The sequence below is a fragment of the Typopeltis vanoorti genome, chromosome 16 (genome assembly GCF_054136105.1).
Source record: "Typopeltis vanoorti isolate ZY-2024b chromosome 16, IOZ_Tvanoo_1.0, whole genome shotgun sequence".
NCBI classification, from domain to species: domain Eukaryota; kingdom Metazoa; phylum Arthropoda; class Arachnida; order Uropygi; family Thelyphonidae; genus Typopeltis; species Typopeltis vanoorti.
Genome location: NC_143564.1, coordinates 109,268,777 through 109,288,536, shown reverse-complemented (window position 1 = coordinate 109,288,536; position 19,760 = coordinate 109,268,777). Strand labels below are relative to the sequence as shown.

Below are 19,760 nucleotides of genomic sequence, written 5' to 3'. Positions count from 1 at the left end.
ACTGTAATATTGAGATCCATTTTGTGCAAAATCCTTACGCGATAGAGAAAAATGGAAGCGATATTTGAAATCAGCGGTCAAACATAAATCACAAACAGTTAATAGTTTCCAGACAACTTTTAATGACGCGAATTTTGCAGACCGGTGTTATTTAACAAATAATCATGGTATTTATTATCATTTCTTTTGTATACCACGGTAACGCCTTTCTTCGATATTTAGTTCACAAAATATTGGCTTTTTTTTCCCAAAAGAGCGACCGTATTATGTATTAATACTACCAATTACTTAAGTTAAACATTACGACTCATACATCCCCCTCTCCATCATTTATAAAATGATATTTCTGATCGACAATGAAATTATGATGTGCTATTTCCTGTTGCATTCAACTCCCTGAACATTTTTGGGGAATACATCGCACCTGAAGAAACCAAATTACGTGTCCGTAAACGTCTTAAGAATTTCAACTGTGCCGAATAAGCTTCAGCATTTTATTCCGATTTAGAAAAATGCAATAGCTACTGTTTTTACTCAGATATCAGAGCTGATTCCCGAATCATTCCAAGTAATTGGAATGAGACAAAATAATAAATGAGACATAATAATTAAATAAAGTACAGTATATGTTTTTCAATACCACTGATATCATTGACTCTGATCTTATAAATTTAAAATGTGTTTTCATATTTTATCTTTGAAGATAAATTCTTCTGAATTTATCTTCATTTAAATATTTCGTTCTTTATGGCTGAACGAGCTGGAATCTTTTTATTAATTTTTTTTTTTTCAACAGATTCATAATTTTAAACAAAATATCCACACAATTTTTTTTTCTATTTCGAACTTGAACATAAACAAAAATGAACAAATCCATAGAAAAGTGATGAGTAAGCTCAGAAGTTTTCATAAATTAATATGGCAAGGTTGGGAAGATTACAAAGTGAAGCATAAATTCGAAATCCAATTATGTGAAGATATAAAAATTGACACAAAAGGTGGCTGTTTTTGTTGTAAAAAATCGATTGCATTTAAATACGTTCTGCGGAACACCCATGAAAGAGTATAAACTTCTATAAAAGGTCACTTGTAACTGTCCGCAATCACTCATCACTTTGCATGCCTGTAAAAACGTACCCTGATATCCTGCTTAGCGTAATTGAACACTAGTAAAGCAAAGTGGTACAAACAGGAAGATATCATCTCTGCTTTGACAATTTCCAAGGAATGATCAGTAACGTTATAAAAATGTTTGATCGAGATATACAACTAACTTTCACTTTCTCTGATGATGAATTCTGTTGAGAAACTCATCTTTTATTATTGTTTCAGATTCTTTCCATACTCGTTTCTGTAACGCCTCAAACAACCTAGATTGAATCGTTATCAAATTACAACTACTTTTTTCTTCTAGAAACTTCTCAGAAAGCAGCGCGGTTAAATCTTCGAGTTACGTTACCTTCCTTTGAGGAATGCCTTCCTTACTGAAATCAAACGTTCCAACATTGAACAAACATCTATGCAAACATGACTATCCCACAGCTGTTCGCTGGATTGGCAGACATTAAAAATATATTCTCACAAATATCCTGTTGAAAAATGATTTAGAAAATTGAAACATTTACTCTGAGGAGGCAAAAAAAAAACAATTTTTTTTCCAAAGGAGAAAACATGACAATTTATCCTCAGAATTACATTTACATCAATGTCAGGTAAGTTGAACATTGAGAACATTCATTGCTAACGACAGCTACAGCAGTCTCTTCCCTGGAGAAAAATTAATCATCAGTGCGAAATGTATAGATTCACTAACTGCACGTGTTTAAATAAATGAAGTGAAAATAGTGAATCTCTGCATTTCGCTGTAGCTCTGTTTGAAAAGACGTTCTTTGATTATTTGAGTTAGCCGGTGTGGTAAGGAGTTAGCAGGGATTTTCCTTTCGGAAACTCAGTTTCTTTTTATCCTGCAAAGCTGGGCCAAAAATACACTCCAATTAACACAAAGCTGACTGCGAGAACAAGGGATTAACCATCCCATTTCGTCGTATTTGAATTCTAAAGCCCAAGTGGCGGTATTGGCTTACGCACAATACATGGATGATGATCTCGTTGTTGCATTTTAATATTAATTTCTAAGAGAGTTGTTATATGCTTACGGAGAGATACAACGAATTTAATAGCTTTTGAGGCATATTGCGAAATACATACACTCACGAGCCAAAACATCCCGACCACTCAGCTTGCTTCCGACCAACCAGACTGCACAGTTAGCCCGTACTCATGGATATCATCGGGTCCTTCCTCCGTAGCGAACATCTTGACCTCTAATTCTGACCTTTAGATTGTTTCGGACCAGGTGACCTACAATGTGGCCCGATGGATCTGGACCCTTCCAACAAGACAACGCCATTGTCCTAGCATACTTCGAAGAGCATATCGAAGCATTCTGTTTGGTTCTGTGGTCATCTAATTCTCCTGATTTGAATTGCATCGAACATTTGTGGGATCATATAGAAAGCAACATCTGCCGTTGCTTTCGCTGACCTCCGGACCAGTCTCTTTGCTTGGTCCAAAATACCTTCTGAAATTTCAGAAAATAGTAATATTTTCTGATTGTAACGGATTGTAAGTAATTTTAAGTCCCTAGAACCCATGTACAGTATATCTCCGCCTAAGAAACGGACGCGAGTTTATACATTGCTGTGAATGTTCTTTGAAGTTTTATGAAACTGATGCCATTGGCTAAGAGAATTAATGCAGGCATGACATGAATGACTAAACGGGGGGGGGGGATTGCGGCTGCGCTCCTTCCTTCAAAAATTCGGAGCAAATTGGCATTTTTAATTTTCCATTAAAATGCGAGAAACTCTTTCTTTGCCACGAATGCTTCTTTGAAAAATAATTTTTTAAAATTTCTAAATAAATGCTATTTAGTAAAAAATGAATTTAGTAATACTAGGGATGTAGTGAGTTCAACTCAAATGCCTATTTGGTCGATAAACGCAAGGTCGGCATACTTGTGGAGTAAATTCTAATCAAATGCCGCAGAACGTTTGGAAAAGTGCGAATATTTCGTTCTTGATGAAGTAACCCATCCGCAATGGCATCTGGTGGGCTCATGCTTGTTGTGCATAAAATATAGAAGCATAACATTGCATTCTTTTTTATAATCGAGAATAAAAGATTGAAAGAAAAAACCCAATTAGAAGTATAGCAATGTGTAAATTTTCCCTACTGTTATTTTTCAGTTGCTTTTCCGAGAAGTAAAGCCAGTAAAAAAAAAATCCTTTAAAGTAAAAATTTGTTCAGTAAAACGAATAACAGAACTTCTGTTAGTTCTTCCGTGGACAAGCAATTTTGTTATTCACAGAAGTGGATAAAATCCAACTGACTTTTGCTAGCGAAAAAGAAATTCGGACAGTTAAATTAGTTGGTCAAGTGGAGTGAAAAATGAAAAGGGGAAGTAAATGCGTTCAAAAAAAGAGAAATGGTGGCCCAAAGGAACAGAAATCAGGAGGAAGGAGTTGGTAATATTTCGATGAAGTTATAACGAGAAAAACAGTAAGATGAAGAGGGAGGAATTCAAAGATGTTTGGATAAAAAACATAACGAGAAAAAGACACTCAGACTGTGTGCGAAGAACGAAACATAAAACGAAGAAAAGGAGAACTTAGAAGAAATGCAGTGAGTGGACTGCGTCCAGCAGGTCAGAAGAGGACGAAACAGCAGGAATCAGGGCTAATAAACCAATAAATATTTGTTAACCTCCTCGTGCTTCCTGGATGTTCGGGGAAGCGAACAGTGAAATGTACGCTAGCTTAGCGATCATTAGAGAGGGGTGAGATGCCGCTAATGCACACTCCATTCTCCCGAACGCGATAGCGGAGCAGGCTCGAATTGTTGTCCGACAAACAGTATTATTTCTGGTCACTCCCCACACACACACCCGTACTCGTGGAGGGACAGACCCCCCCCCCTCCCAGACCCTGGCGAAGCAAGCACGTTACCGGAACTCGTAGCACAAGTCACAAGGGCAAATTCTCTTGCGCTTCTCTCGACCGACATTCCGGCCGAGAACGGACAGCAGTGCGCTCTTCCGCCCTTGGGGGAAGGGATGCAGTCCGGGAGGGGGGGGGGGAAGGGGAAGAGACACGTCAGCGTTCGAAACGCACGTGAAACGGGCGAACCGTAATCGAGGCTGGCGGGCATCTCGCTTTCCTGACTAGCGTCATTGTGTAACTAGTCAACTGTTTAATAAAGGAATATTGAAACGGAAATTTCCTCCAATCGCAGCCGGTTGTCGGTGGCGGGCAATGAGGTGAAATTGGCCTGAGCTGGAGTGATTACAAGGGGCTGGGTAAACATAATTTTGGGATTTTGCTGCCATTCGGGAGGTATATTGGGTTGACGATGCCCCAGGGAAGAATCAATGCCAGCTCTATTGATACGCCGCCAAGTCTAGGAATATTAGAGTTTCCTAAGTCCGTGCGCTATGGTCGGCCACTGTTACCGAGTCTCAGTTACGGTTGATCCTCCTGTGGCTGGAAATCCTATGTAGCTACGTGAACTTTAATATCTCCCGAGAAGGATTTTCTCAGTTGACGCTCGCTTTAAGTACCCCAACGTAAATAGCAGTGTATAAGGTAATAAAGTTAGCTGTTCTGTCTCAAATAGCATTGAACAGTTTCCGGCCATACACACAGCCGTTCCTTGAAGATCCAGCTTTAAAGGGTATTGCCGTCGTCTCGACTATACGCAACTTAAAAGTGTGTAGCCTCGCCGAAGTCGAGCAATAACGGTGTTCTATAGAAATGCCAGGTGGATTTAAAGGCTTTAAGTCGCATCCTCCAACCCGACGTCTAAAATCCCTTTTCAACTGCCTTTAATTAAAAATGTACTATTTGCTCGCGCTAAGTAGTAGTAATGTTAATAGCACGTCCCATTCTACAATGTAGCTCTGCTATCAACAAAAGAAACTGCAGAAATAATAAAATTCGTTTTATTTAAAAAAAAAAAAAAGAAGAAGAAGAAGAATTAAGAGGAGAAGTAACTTCAAAATATTTGTCATTTTTTCCCTTTTTTTTGTTGTCTGTTAAGATAGGAATAAAACTGATTGCACAAATACTAGTATTATTGGAAAGAACACTACTCAGATTATGAATGCGACTAGATTCTATAGAGAAAAAAATTGACGACAGTATAGAGAAATAATGAAAATAACCTCAATTCGAGGACAAGGCACGTCACACAATCCAACAGCGTCGACAGAATGATCATTTAACAAGTCATTCAATGAAGATGAAGCCATTATCAGAGAATGGGAAAATATCCTTCTAGTTTCCTCACCTCTTCCTCTAGTAAGCTCACAGAGATTTACTGGAAGAAATACTACTACGAAACCCAGTTCTACACACAAAAATATAAACAGCATTATATTTTAGTGTTAGCTGTACCGCATCTTCAATAAACAAGGCTTTTAAAGGAAATTCTGTCCAATTATAATTTACGATGCAGATAGTTTTCAATTGTCTCTTACTCGATGCACTCGCAAACTCAGTAACGAACGATTCATGTTAATCAAATTAAATCCCCAAATTGCTCAGAATGGAGAACCATAATTTGTAAAGAATGAAATACCGATTTTCAGTGTTTTTAAAATATGCAGAGAACAACAATCTGCTAAACATTACTGACCACATCTTGATCTCTGGGGGTGTGAGAGAGAGCAATTCATTCACTGGCTGTGAAGAATTCTAAATCGCATCAAGCGAAGTCCAGCTATTCGTCCTTACACGAAAGGGTTCTTCGAGCACTGCAGTCAAACTTGAAGGTTCGTGGTAGCGCCAATTCTAAGCAGCCAACTTATACGAATGCATATTTTCAAATGAATAACACAAGCATAAAAGATACGATGCGTATCTTTTTCAGACGCAGTGAGAGTCTAATCTTCGCTCTATTTGAAGTGTAAATTATCACTGACGGTGTGACATTTAATAGTGGAGCTAGGACACAATATCTGCGATTTTAGTAAATATAAATCTAAGTTAATTTAGTCTAAGTTGATTTATTTAAACACAAGCCATCCAGCGCTGTTGGTTGGATTTTTCACTCATCGGATAATTTTATTCTCATTTTAAGTGCGCATTCTAATCCCCAAAGCAGTTATTAATCAGCATATTTTCTAATGCAAAAGTGCATTAACAGCGTTCCGAAAATTATATTAATGCCAGTCGATTAAGTGATTTCATTTTAAATCGTGTCCCCTCTAAATTAAGAAGCAACCTTAGTGGCGTATTCAATATCATTAACAGTCTTCATCCGATCCGCTGTTGCTAAAAGCAAGGTAAATACGCCAAGGAGGAGTCGAAGAATTCTGGCTACATAAAGCAAATAAATTTCCAATTTATAAATCCTCGGAAGATCATATGTGCCCGAGAAGAAAGAAAGAAAGATCGACAAAATTGATTTCTTAGCACCTTAAGGCGATAATATGGAAGAGACATTAAAACTACCGGAAAAGCGACTTCAAACACCCGACATGGGAATTTAGTTAAGGGTAACTTTGGAATAAAATAAAAACTTAAGTGGAAATTAAATCGACGATTTTGTTGCTTATTAGTAGTACCGTGATTACTTTAACCATCCAATTATTCATGTTGTTGTCTCCATTTTTTTTTTTTTTTTTCCTTGTAGCACGAAATTCAAGTATCGTATTATGAACACCAAAAAGGGAGGCCAGCGTAGTCTGAGGATTGCGCGTAGTTTTACTATTATCAGAAGAAATGATCAGAAGAAAGATAGTTCACAAGCTTAAGGTTTGATAAAAGAGAAATACGTCTATAAAAGGTATAACATTCCGAATATTCATTGGCTAACTGAATTATTCCGACACCCCTCTATTTTGAGAAATATTTTTCAAGATATTCATCTTCGGCAATTTTAGTACCAAAGAAATTATTTCACTGACGTCACACAAGACTTCACTTGACACACATCTCTGTGGTCGACGTCACTGTTGCGTAAGATTAGGGGCAAAGGCAAGAGAAATACACGCCAATGCACCAACTTTACAAAAGTATCGGTCATTTACTCTCGATATTTTAATCAGGTAAACGAACTTAATACATTCATCATTATCTTATCTCTGATCTGCAGTAAATGAAGTTACTCGTCGGATGATGTGAGACCACTTCTCCGCTTAATGGGGGCCTAAAGTGGCTTGAAAAAACGTTCCAAGCAGAGTTTCCGGTAAAAAATAAACCAAAAACAAAAAAAGTCTTTTTTAAAATAAATGTAAAAGATTTTTATATTGATTTAGTAGTTAAATTTTGATATTTTAAACTGATAAAACGTTTAATATGTTTTGATAATATAATAAAATATATTTTAATAGTGTTACAACTATTAAAGTAATATAAAAATAAATGTAAAATAAACTTTTAAAATATATTGAAAAATTTATTTTCTATATTATTTTAAATAGTTTAATTTAGATATCAACTATTCAAATTTTTTAATTAAAAATGAATCGTGTTTTCTATATCTAGCCCAGCCACTGGGGAGGGAAAGTTAGCCCATCTCGGTGCCGGTCCCAAGCCCGGATAAATGGGGAGGGTTGGCGTCAGGAAGGGCATCCGGCCGTAAAAAAACATGCCAAAACCAGGGATGAAATGTCGAATAACGGAGAAAGGACAACGGCTATGGCGTCCCCCGTAAGCGACGCGCAGTTCTGTCGCCCGAGGACTGTGAGAAGTGGGCTTGGGCTACCGAACCAAGGACGGGTTCGGCTAAAGAACCGAGTCCAACAGAAAGAAAGAGTGTGTAAAGTAAGAATCGGGTCGCTGAATGTGGGTACAATGAATGGGAAGAGTAGGGAGATAGCAGACGTGATGACAAGAAGGAAGCTGAAGATCTTGTGCATGCAGGAGACAAGGTGGAAGGGCATAAAGCAAAGGAGCTGGCGGAAGGATATAAACTGTTTTACAGCGGGGTGAATGAGAATGGAAAAAACGGAGTTGGAATCATCATCGACAAGGAGCTGAAGGGTGGAGTCTGCGAGGTGTGCCGGAAGAACGATCGGATTATGAGTGTTAAGCTTGAGATTGGAGGAAGCGTGGCTGCGATGGTGTGTGTGGATACGCTCCACAGGTAGGTTGTGATGAGGAGGAGAAAGAGGCATTCTGGAGAGAACTTGACCAGGGAATCCCTGATGGTGAGAGAATGATCGGCGGAGCACTCTTTGGGAAGAATGGGCATGTAGGAAGGCAACGAAGTGATGAAGAAAGGGGGTTGGAGTAGTGGTGAAAGAAATGAAGAAGGTAAAAGAATCGTAGAGCATGCTGTGGCCTTCTACCTGGCTATAACTAACACATGGTTTAAGAAGAGTTGGACAGGATGAGTCAGATTGATTATATTATGTGCAGAAGGAAACGGAAACATCTGTAGGAGGTGAAAAACTGTCAAGTGATTAACGGAGAAAGTGTAGCGGCACAGCACAGGTTAGTTGTGGTAGACTGTGATATAAAAGGAGAAAAGAAGAATAGACGGAAGTGGCGGAAAGATAGGAAAATAAAGTGACGGAAATTGGAAGAGGAAGGTCCAAGGAATGAGTTTAAAGAAAAGGTATTGGGAAGAATGAAGTTACCAGAGGATGTGAAAGAATGGTGGGACGTAAATAGTCGGAATATTAGAAAAATTGGAGAAGAGGTGCTCGGTATAACATCAGGAAAGGGGCCGCCCGAGGATAAGGAGGCATGGTGGTGGAATGAGGAGGTGCAGTTGGAGATCAGGGAAAAGAAAGAGGCAAAGAAAAAATGGGACATGACTGGAACCAGAGCCGACAAGGAGGCATACAGATTAGCGAAGAAAAGTGCAAAGAGAGCTGTGGCAAGGGCGAAGGCAGTTGAAGAGGTTTATGAAGTACTGGAGAGAAACGGTGGTGAAGCTAAGTTGTTGAGAATAGCAAAAGCTGGAGATAAGGCCTCGAAAGACATAACATCAGTTAAACAGATAAAGGACGCCACAGGAGTAGTACTACAAGAGGAGGACAAAATCAGAGGAAGATGGAAAGAATATTTTCGTAATCTACTAAATGAGGAGAATCCAAGAGAGAGGTGTGAGGATGGAGAGGCAAACGAAGGATCGGTGCAGGACATAAGCAGAGAGGAAATGTATTGGGCACTGAGAAAAACGAAGAATGTAAAGGCTGTGTGGGCGGACCAGATACCTGGAGAAGTGTGGAGAAGCTTGGGCAGCGAGGTCGTAGACATATTATGGGATCTGATGAGGAAAATAGCCCAACAGGAAAAGATACCAGAGGAATGGAGGAAAAGTATTCTCGTCCCAATCTATAAGGCAAGGTAATTGAAGTAAGGATACGGCGGAAAACAAAAATTGGTAAGGAGCAGTTTGGATTTATGCCAGGAAGAGAGACAACGGATTCAATATTTGCGCTAAGGCGATTGATGGAGAAATATCGGAGATGCAGGCGGAGCTACATATGGTGTTTATAAAAAGGCATACGACAGGGTGGCCAGGCAGGAGGTATAGAGGTGTATGAGGAAGAAGGGGGTGTCGGAAAAGTACGTGAGGTTGGTGAAGGAGATGTATGAGGGAGCGAAAACTCAGGTCAAGTCTAGTGTCGGCATGACAGAGGGGTTCCCCATTGTTGTGGGATTCCATCAGGGATCAGCTCCGAGCCCCTACCTCTTTGATCTGGTCATGGATGTACTAGTGGAGGACGTCAAGAAGGAGGCGCCAGGGAGCATGATGTTTGCCGATGATATTGTTCTCTGCGAATCATCCCGAGAGAAGCTTGAAAAGACCCTGGAAGAGTGGAGAAAGGTATTGGAGGAGAGAGGCATGAATATTAACCGGGTGAAGACCGAATATATGTCAACGGGGAGTGACAAGGATATGATCATACGCCTCCAGGGTGAAAGGTTAACTTTAGGGAAGAAATTCAAGTACCGTGGGTCGGTCGTCGAGAGGAATGGAGACCTGGATGAAGAAATACAGCACCAAATAACATGCGGCTGGATGAACTGGAGGAAGATGAGAGGGGTCCTGTGCGACAAGAGAGTGAGTTGTAAGAGGAAAGGAAAGCTGTATAAGATGGCGGTGAGGCCGGCGATGCTTCATGGCGCGGAGACGTGGCCTATAACAAAGGCACAGGAGAGGAAGATGGAGGTGGCGGAGATGCGGATGTTGAGATGGATGAGTGGTGGGACAAAGAAGGACAGGATAAGGAATGACTACATCAGAGGGACGATCAAGGTGGGACTGATCGGTAAGAAGGTACAAGAAAGCAGGCTGAGGTGGTTCGGTCATGTAGAGAGAAGGGGTGAGGAGTATGTTAGTAAACGAGTGGAGCGTGTGGAGGGAAGGAGGAAAAGAGGCAGGCCAAAACTCAGATGGAGGGATAAGGTAGCAGAGGATCTTAGGGAGAAAGGATGGAGTCGGGAAGATGTCCTGGATCGGAAAATCTGGAAGAAGATTAAAGATGGGAACGCCGACCCCGTTTAACACGGGATAAGGCATAGCGAAAGAAGAAGAAGAGTGTTTTCTATATCTCTGCATTTGATGTAGTCCCATTTTTGCACATTGTTGAATGGTTCCAAGATCACTTTTCGCTTGGTCAGGTCCCAAAGAAAGATTATCGTGTACACTCGAAAGTATAGGAAAATAAAAACTTGACAAATTACAGTAGAGTAACAATTTTTGTTTAAAGCTAATAATTCGCCAATATAATATTCTTTCAGGGAGATTTTTTATTTATTCTTATAAGCACGTACTGTTCATGTATATGTTTGACGAAAAACTTAATGCAGTGTAAACTAACCCATTCAAATAACAAGTTTTGCTTAAAACTCGTAGTTCTGTCCAATATTAAGCACTTTAATTGGAACTTTGCTGGTAAATGACATCCAAAACACGTGAAAAATTGTTCTCAAGCCACGCGTAGTAATAATTTGACAACACCTACGTGCTAAAATCTATTTCAGTACATTGTGCTAGTTAGAGCATTCTGCATTCGTGTTATCGTGTGAGCAAACACTAAAGAAATATAGCAAATTAGAAGTTAGAAATTCTGTAGGCTCTTGAAGCAGAGATGACGTATAATCAACTTTAACAAAAAAAAAAAAAAGTAATACTAAAAATATAATAAATGCAGGGGAGTTTACTTCTGACTGCGATAAAGAGAGCTGATGGTGGATGAATTCATCGATTGTGAGACCACCAGGAGATGAATTTGAAAAAAAGAAATACCATGTCTGGTCTCCAGAACATTTCCTCCTGGATTATCTCATAGTTCCCCCCCCCCCCACCACACACACAACAGAATGCGATGGTAGGGAAAAAGAAAGACATTTTTCAGGAAAGAGATAAGTTTATGTTGATCTGCATTCAAAAAGTATGGGAAGTTCGTAGCCACTTTCTTATGTCCTATAAGAATTCAACCATCCATCCTTTTAGTGAAGGTCTATAGCCTCACCTCTTAGTGTCCTGTGGTTAAGCATTATGCAGCGACGCAGTTCGCGAATAGATCCACTAAAGTTCACAAAACAGCTTTCGTGTGTGCGCGCATTACATCATCGTGTCCTCTATGCGTTCCACTAAGAATCGGAAGTTCATTGATTTTGTCCCTCACAAGATCCACGTATCGATATCCGGTGACAAAAGCGTCCCTCGGCTACCAGTGCCATAATGGATTTCAGGAGATCCTTGATGAAAGTGGGCATCATACTGCGTGTAATAGCATTATACAACTCATAACTGAAAAACACCATGGCAACAAGAGACAACAATTGAAATGTATAGCAAACGGAGCCTGTGATATAATTTGATGTAAATCCATTTACAAAGCAGTCTTTATGAACATGTTAATCATTTTTATTTTTGTCCAATTTTGTGGTGTTACCTCAGTTTCTTGAAAGTAAAAAACTGAAACATCCGATTTTTTTGTTTTCTACAAGGTATTTCATACAAATGTTTTTCCCCACGTCTTCAAGCACGATTTGTTTAGGGGAAAAAAAAGACTATTTATTTGATAGGCTTTTTTTTTCTTTTTCTTAATAAGAACTTCTAAGAAATGATAATAAATAAATTCGGATAGATTGAATTTAAACATTTCTTTTGGCCACAAGTCTTTATCAATGTTAACTCTTTGCGTTTATTCATGGCGAGTATCAAAAGTCATTGAGAGATTGTGCGCAATGGATGGGACACACTCGGGTTTGGTCTCACTTTCGCTAATTTAAAAACTAGTGCTGAGATGGATTGCAATTATGAAAGCGGCAAATAAGAAAAATTAATAACAGCGACTATACTCTCTTATAACTGCGCATGATCTCTGACAAGACTTTTTTTTTTTTTTAGAGATTCGAAATTTCTGCATATAAATCCAGTTAATTCATTCTTCACTTGGAATTTCCTTATAAGTTTCCTCTTTTTAGAAGAAATTGAGTGTGTGCCTTTCCGATCGAAAGAAAAATAAATGCGACTCCAGTGAACGCTTTTGAAAACACGTAGTCCAGCATTAAAATCTAAATCCAGAATCCAATTTTCGCTGAGATGAAATATCTTGCATTATTTTACACTAATTGAAGTTAAAGCATTATAGAAAGCAATTATTCAAAGATTATTGGATTTGTACGTTGTTCCGTTATCAACGAACGATCCCATTGTTTAAGGTGTGTCCTGGAATGCTTTGGAGTATTAATGTATCGCCGTTAATACGAGTTATTAGCATGGATAAATAGTTCAGTCCATAATATTAGTTATGTAATTAATGTAATTATAATAATTTGATGAGGTGATTATATTTTATCTTGAATATAATACTAGTATGATCAATAATTTTTTTTTCATGTCATGACTGAAAATTGGGAACCAAATGTGTTTGTGGATTCATTAATGTGTGCAAAAGATACAACAACAATATTGCGGACACGTGACTTGTGTATAATATTTGGTGATAATGCAAAGAATTGGGCAGAATTTTTTTTTAATTTTTAATTTTATTATTTTTTATTTTTTTGAGTTGGCGAACATGCAAGATTAGTCCAGGTGGATTTTTTTTCTTTACTTTATTCCAATTATATTTCAGTTTATAACACCAACAACTAGTAGCATATTTAAATTGCTACACAAATCACTTGAAGCGATCAAGTCGTATAACAAATACGTTCATCACGTAGTTTGAAAGATTTTTGTTTTCTCCACACATTTCTCACTTCATTTCTATTGCATGATATTAAAACAGGACGATGCGAACATGATACTTCGAGGTGCGCCGTTATCCTTGTTCGTATTCGGAAGCGAAGTACCTTCCTAATAGTTTCCGGTACAGCAAAAAAAAAAAAAAAAAAATAGTAGTATTTTGTTGTCTTATTGTGTGAACGGCAAATCCTCAAGGTTCTCTTAATTTGAAAGAAAAAAAAAAATAGTGTCCTGCTCAGTGAGTATGGAAGATGCCCCCATACTCACTGAGCAAACCCATACTCTAAGATGTTAGCAAAATAACCCTTGGTTATATTTAAAAGATATATTTCGGTGATTACACCACATTTTTTATTATTCAGTTATACAAAATACTGAAATAATAGTTCCCGACAAGTTTCGTAAATCGTAGGATTTACATCTTCAGGGGGTAAATAGTATAACTTAAAGTTTACACAAGAGAATTAACAAATAAAATCATAACCGTCTGGCTATTCATTTATGATTTGTATTTATTAATTCTCTTGTTTAAACTTTAAGTTATACTATTTACCCCCTGAAAATGTAAATCCTACGATTTACGAAACTTGTCGGGAACTATTATTTCAGTGTTTTATAGAACTGAATAATAAAAAATGTGGAGTAATCACCGAAATATATCTTTTGAACCAATTAGCCACAGAAGTTTACACCTGCATACGTTTATATTATTTAAAAGCTCCAATTTAGCCACCACATTCTTGTAAATTGGATTATGTTGCTACGACAATGAATCCGAACATCGTTTTCTCAACAATGAAGGTAATTATTGTGACGCACAACTAACAATTCCAACCTATTCACTGAAATCGACATGAATATCAGATACTTTCATGTGGTGTCTTTTTTTATAAATTACTGTTAGATCGAAATACAGGTGTAAGAGAACGCTGTCATTATAAAGCGTTAAGTCTTAAGACATCTGGCAACTTCTTGTAGCTCCTCCTCCTCATCACCCGTGTCCGCACGACTCCGATGCTCCGTGTACCGAATGACGTCGAGTCGTTCTAATTATTTTGCTGAGAAGAGCTCCGCGCGATGTTTGTTTTTGCGTTTTGTCGCCAAGCAACAGCTTAATCCTCCTCTGTCCCCTCAGTCTCCTGCTGCCAGCGGAGTTTGTGTTAGAAAATATTCTCGTCTCCAGTTACGAGCCGCGAGACCTGCTTAACTGTTTTCTGCAAATGAAGACTCTAATCGGACTACCGTCGTATTCTTACCCCCTTGAAGATAACGCTATTTCCGGTCTCTTAAAGGGGACCAAAGTGGGTTCAACAATATGTCTGAGAAAAGGAAAACTTAATAATATTCCCGTTTCGTGCCGATTAAAAGCGACGAATGGGACACATGCTTGGGAGATTAATGCGGTTTAAAAATAACAGCATTCACTTCGATATGGAGGTTACTCGATGCACAAACTCGCCCCGACTGAGTGTGGAAAAATACGGATAATCTTTTAAATAAATACTGGGGGGCAGACCGCTGCTTGCCGATGACCGAAAACTTGGTTCCGTTGAGGTTGTGCAGTCTCCCCTGCAGCAGCTGCTAAGGGTAGGATAGCTGGAACGGGGTTACAAAATCCTAGCCTATTGGGATAATTAGGCCTATTTTTTGTTGTAAATAGTCCACAGCGTTACTGGCTGTCACCGCGAATAAACGTAAATGCTGAAAGCCAGAGGGGGGAGGAATGGGGGAAAGAGAGGAAAGCCGTCTGCATGGAGCCTCGTGTCTTGCACCCAAACTGTCGCCTGGATGTGCTAATATAGGTGGGAAAGTGGCCGCCTGACAATTACGGCTATGTTTTCGACGAAGCCCATGCTTTCACTTCACAAGGACCGAAGTAATGGGGTAGCGTATGTACCTCCATTGTCCAGGTAGCGCACCGTCGGGGGTCACAAAGAGGCCGTGAAAAGGATTAGCACGGTAATGAAGTCCTCCTAGAAGATCTAGGTAAACAGGACAAACGTAAGGGAGGGGAGGAGGCGGCTATGAACAGGCATCCGATAGAATTATCCGCTCCGCTGGTTTAGCATGGAGGAAAAAGAAGCTGCCTTACGCGAACAGCCCCGGGGAGGAGGGGCAGTCGGAGTCGGGAGGGTGACAAGGAGGCGCGAGACGTGCTAGCCGATAACATATCAGCGCAGGCTTATGACTGTGGTCAACGTATCAGCGGAACGCTGGAGATATTAGGCGGGAGCGCGCGATGAGATGACTTCAACCAATCAGGAGGCAGCACCGTCTTAAGCAGCTCTGGACAAACATTTCATTAAAGGTACTCCTTGCCTGGTCTCACGGCTAATTGCGTTAACGGGATATTTCGCCATTAGGGAGCTGCACGGTGCGTGAGAAGATGTGACGCAGTTGGCGGCGCAGTTGACAGGGGCGTTGACGGCCACAAGTTCATCACCTCTAGCCGTGAACGACGGGACTAGATAGACGGGCTACTGGTCTTCGTTTTCATAGTGCATCAACAGATCACTTCACATAGCATTAAACTGTGCGAGAGTCATCGTTTACGAGGCCTGTAAACATCGCTTTTGCACAGGGCATCCGTACCCGCTGCCACTTCTTTCTCGCCACCCTCCATATGAGCGAAAAGTCCTTTTGATGGTCGATAAGGCTTCCGACCTCGTGCCTGCAAAGAGCACGCTTCCTTCCAACAGACACCCACGTTTTTCCCTCTACAGCATCGAAAGACTTCTGAATGTTAGTAGGGACGTTGTGTGTCGACCAGGGGCCGACCAGAGAGGCGAACTTTCCGACTGTCCGGAGGTCAGCAGCTCAGTGAAGGAGGACGGCACAGGAGCGTTGGACTTCAGTCTGCACAGTCGAGGTAAATATATTTTACTTAGAAATCCTTAGTGTGGCGAGTAAGCTAAACTGTAGTGTGTGTGTGTGTGTGCGAGGAAAATAAAAACTCGGTCTTGGAAGAGAGGGAGGGAGGAGTTGTACGATGGTATTTTGAGAATGAGGGATCTTCTGAATGAAGCGAACGGTTCAAGCAGTTAACTCGCTTTAGCTATTAAGTGTTGCAATGGGCCAAAATGAAACGCTTTTACAACACTGCTTGTTTTAATTAGCCAGCTGATTCACTTGTTGCATTTAGCGAAGATAAGCTACCCCATTAACCAATAAAAATATAACGAACTGTGCTAGTGGACGCTTAGGAATCCTATCAGGCAATATCATCAAAGCTACGAAATTAAAAGATTTCGACACAATACGCATTAATCACGGCATGTTTTTAGGATAATTCTTCGAATTATCCCATCTCATATTTCGGTGTAGATTCTTCACATACGAAAAACTTTTCAAATCGTACTTCATCATAGATAACCTCCGGTTCACTAACTTGAGCTTCATTCGTGCAATTTTAAATTTAACAATCGATGCATTTTCTTATATCGGTACTTAGAATATGTTTTTGTACTAAGTTTCGGTTTCTCGTTGCCCAGAGTTTCTGTAGCAAACCTCCTAACACGAAACAAGACAATAAAACTGTTTGATTCCCTAATTTGCCATTCTCTATGTCGATACAATCGCTTTCTCCTAATATTAACTTCTACAGCAATTCATCGCTTTTTTTAATTTGAAGTTCAGCATCCATCTCTTACATGAAGATTATTTCAGGATGTTACTTCAAGAGAGTCGCGTTTGATCTGATTTTTGCTGAACTTTTTATACTTTTCAACAAGTAGTTTTAGTTGATTCATCATAAAACATTATTACCAGAATCACGTTTCATTTAAATGTTTTTATTTGTAAAATTTTCGGCTAAGTTTCATAGCCATTGTCATTTATAGAAAATCACAAAAAATGCGAACAATTCAAATGAAAGCGCGTAATATGTGATAATATCACGTGCTTTCAATCGAATTGTTCTCTTTGTGTTTTCCTATAATTGCATTTACAATGGCTATGAAACTTGGCGAAACTTTACAAATAAAGACATTTAAATTAAATCGAAGTGATTCCGGTAATAATATTTTATGATGAATTTTTCCTGTTGCTTCTCGATTTTTAGAAAAATTAGTTTTAGTTGGGAACAGATAAACAGACGAAACTGGAGAATTGCTAGTCGACTATCTCATCGAAAGCATCTTGAAGGATTAACGGCGGGCAAAATCTATTACTCAAATTAAAAATAATCCAAGACCGCAGTTTATAGAACAATTGGGAACGTGTTTATTTCATTAAATTCTCATGTATCTTCGATTATGCAGAATTTTTCTATTTCACTGTATCGGTCTTGGAGTGCTTATAATACGTAATCGCCTTATAAGCATTGCTAGTGTCTTCGGGCCATGTATTTGTTTTGGTGAATTAGTATTCCTGTTCGTATAATTTATTATCTACGACAGGAATTAAATGCCAAGAGGGTATTCAAGCTTAGGAATTCTTTCTCTTCGCCTTATTTCCCATAATGCATTAGCGCCGTTATGGCTACTAAGAGAAGTTCATCTGCATCCGCAAAACCGACATGCTACCCTTCAACCAAAAATGGTTTGTCGATAATTGCTTATTTAATCATTGAGTTCAATTTTAGGAACTATTTTATCAGTATATAGTAAAAACTCATTCAAGAAATTTTCGATTTGCGTCTAGCACAGTATTGCTTTTGTTTTCCGATTACAAAGAAGTGACATAAAGAAATGAAGAAGTAATTAGTGCTATTGATAGTGAAATTATCCCGATGTAAAATTTCGAAGAATTCCAGCTGTCGAAATCGATATTTAAAAAAAAAAAAAAAAAAATCGTAGAAATTGAAAAAAGCGTTCTTCCAAAAATCGTCCCTTAAAATAGTAAACAAAAAATACACCTACTAATAAAAACGATCTAAAATGTTCAAACACTTTATGCACGAAGCTCAATCCAAAAATAAATCAAACTAACTAAGATGTGACTTAGTTAGTTCTTTGAAGTTCCGTTGAAGTTCTCCTTCCTCTCCCGGGAGAGTTTCCGTTACAATAAAGGAGAGAGAGTATCTTTGTGGTTATCATCGTCATCCGCAGAGGATGTTACCTTTGATTGAAGTTTCTAGTCGGGTTGGACTGCTTAAAATTAAGGCTAAGAGGCTACAGTATTTATGGCTGTAAAATACAGAATATTCCGATAATGAGTGTGCTTTCGTTTTCTTTAAATGCGGTGGACGTCTTTTAGCTGATTTCGTTCAAAATCGAACGAAATGACACCGAAAGCCATATCATACACGTAACGGAAGCCTCTAAGAAAGTTTCAAAAATATGCTATCGTTTTAGAGATTTCTGACGACAAATTGCCATCGAAAATATGAAAGTAAATAGCATTTAATATTTTAAGCAAGATTTCATCTTGTCTGAATAGTCTGCGATTGCAATCTGACATTTTGATTCATCATTTTCCCACCAGAGGACTCTCATAACATACGAAAATTAGAACTGAATTGCGAAAGTCGGTGTATACGTGTGAGATGTTAGCAGTGGTCTTTAAAACCTGTCGAATCAAGACCATATTACAGTCTAGAGACGTTGCGGTTTTTGACACAAAATTGAGAGACCCCCGGACCCTGTTTTTTTTTTTTTTAAATCACACTACTATTTCTCTCATATACCACTAAGTCACACATTAATTAATACACCAAGTTAATGCATCATAATGGGAATAAACTGATGGTATGAAAGGATAGAAAAATCCGCCACCAGTCTAAAGGCATAGTGGATAAAAACGACAGGATTTTTTGCTGATGAAATATTCAGATACCACTTTCATATAGTTTTCGTATGCTACTGAGTGAAAATATGCAAGGATAATGACAAGACTCCTCAGGAATGTATGTACGGCATTCCCTTATACTGTAATCGGTTATGCAAGCATGGATCATTACTTGCATCTGGAATACGTCGAACCTCCCGAACATTGTAGGACATAATATTCTTGTGTGATACATGGTTTGCTTCCTAAGCATAAAATATATAGTTGTTGTGAGAAAAAAAAAAAGGTACTGTTTCTGTTCGTTTTAAATGTAACATTTAATACAACATAATGCAGTGTTTATTCACCAAGTGCATCACAATACTTCGAATACAGATGGCGAATTTGCGAACAAGAGAGTTAGAGTTTTGAAACTCCGAAATTCCACTGCTACAATTTGGCAGTTCTACCATTTAACCGTCAAATGACGCGATTCAGTTTGGCATTAATCCAGCGTGGTTACAACTGCTCAACATGCCTAGTTGGTTCGGCAAGTGTGAGTAGAGTAAACTTTGTCATCTGGTTATTTTAGGCTTATAACAGAATGCAAAGTAATCAGTACTTGGGGTTCGCATCACAGTTTCTTCTCAGCCGTCAAGCAACATTTGAGTTCACGGACCATCACTAACATTTCGATGCGATGTATTCACTGGAGGGAGTTTGAATATTGCAGGTCATTCTTTTAGTATCCCCCGGAACAACACTTATTACATTATCGCTAACATCTGCCCCAGATTTTATAGCAACACCATGTGCGTACGTAAGTCGGCATC

At 38.9% G+C, this 19,760-nt stretch overlaps 1 protein-coding gene across 1 annotated transcript in view; it reads left to right on the top strand.

Moving 5' to 3' along the window:
* The first annotated feature begins 15,668 nt into the window (after positions 1–15,668).
* LOC150098258 (uncharacterized) overlaps positions 15,669–19,760 on the top strand; it is a 38,393-nt gene continuing 34,301 nt past the window's right edge. The window contains exon 1 of the mRNA XM_090406432.1: positions 15,669–16,090. Coding sequence (XP_090262558.1) covers positions 15,865–16,090 — 226 coding nt within the window. The 5' untranslated portion in view covers positions 15,669–15,864. The remainder of the gene's footprint in view (positions 16,091–19,760) is intronic.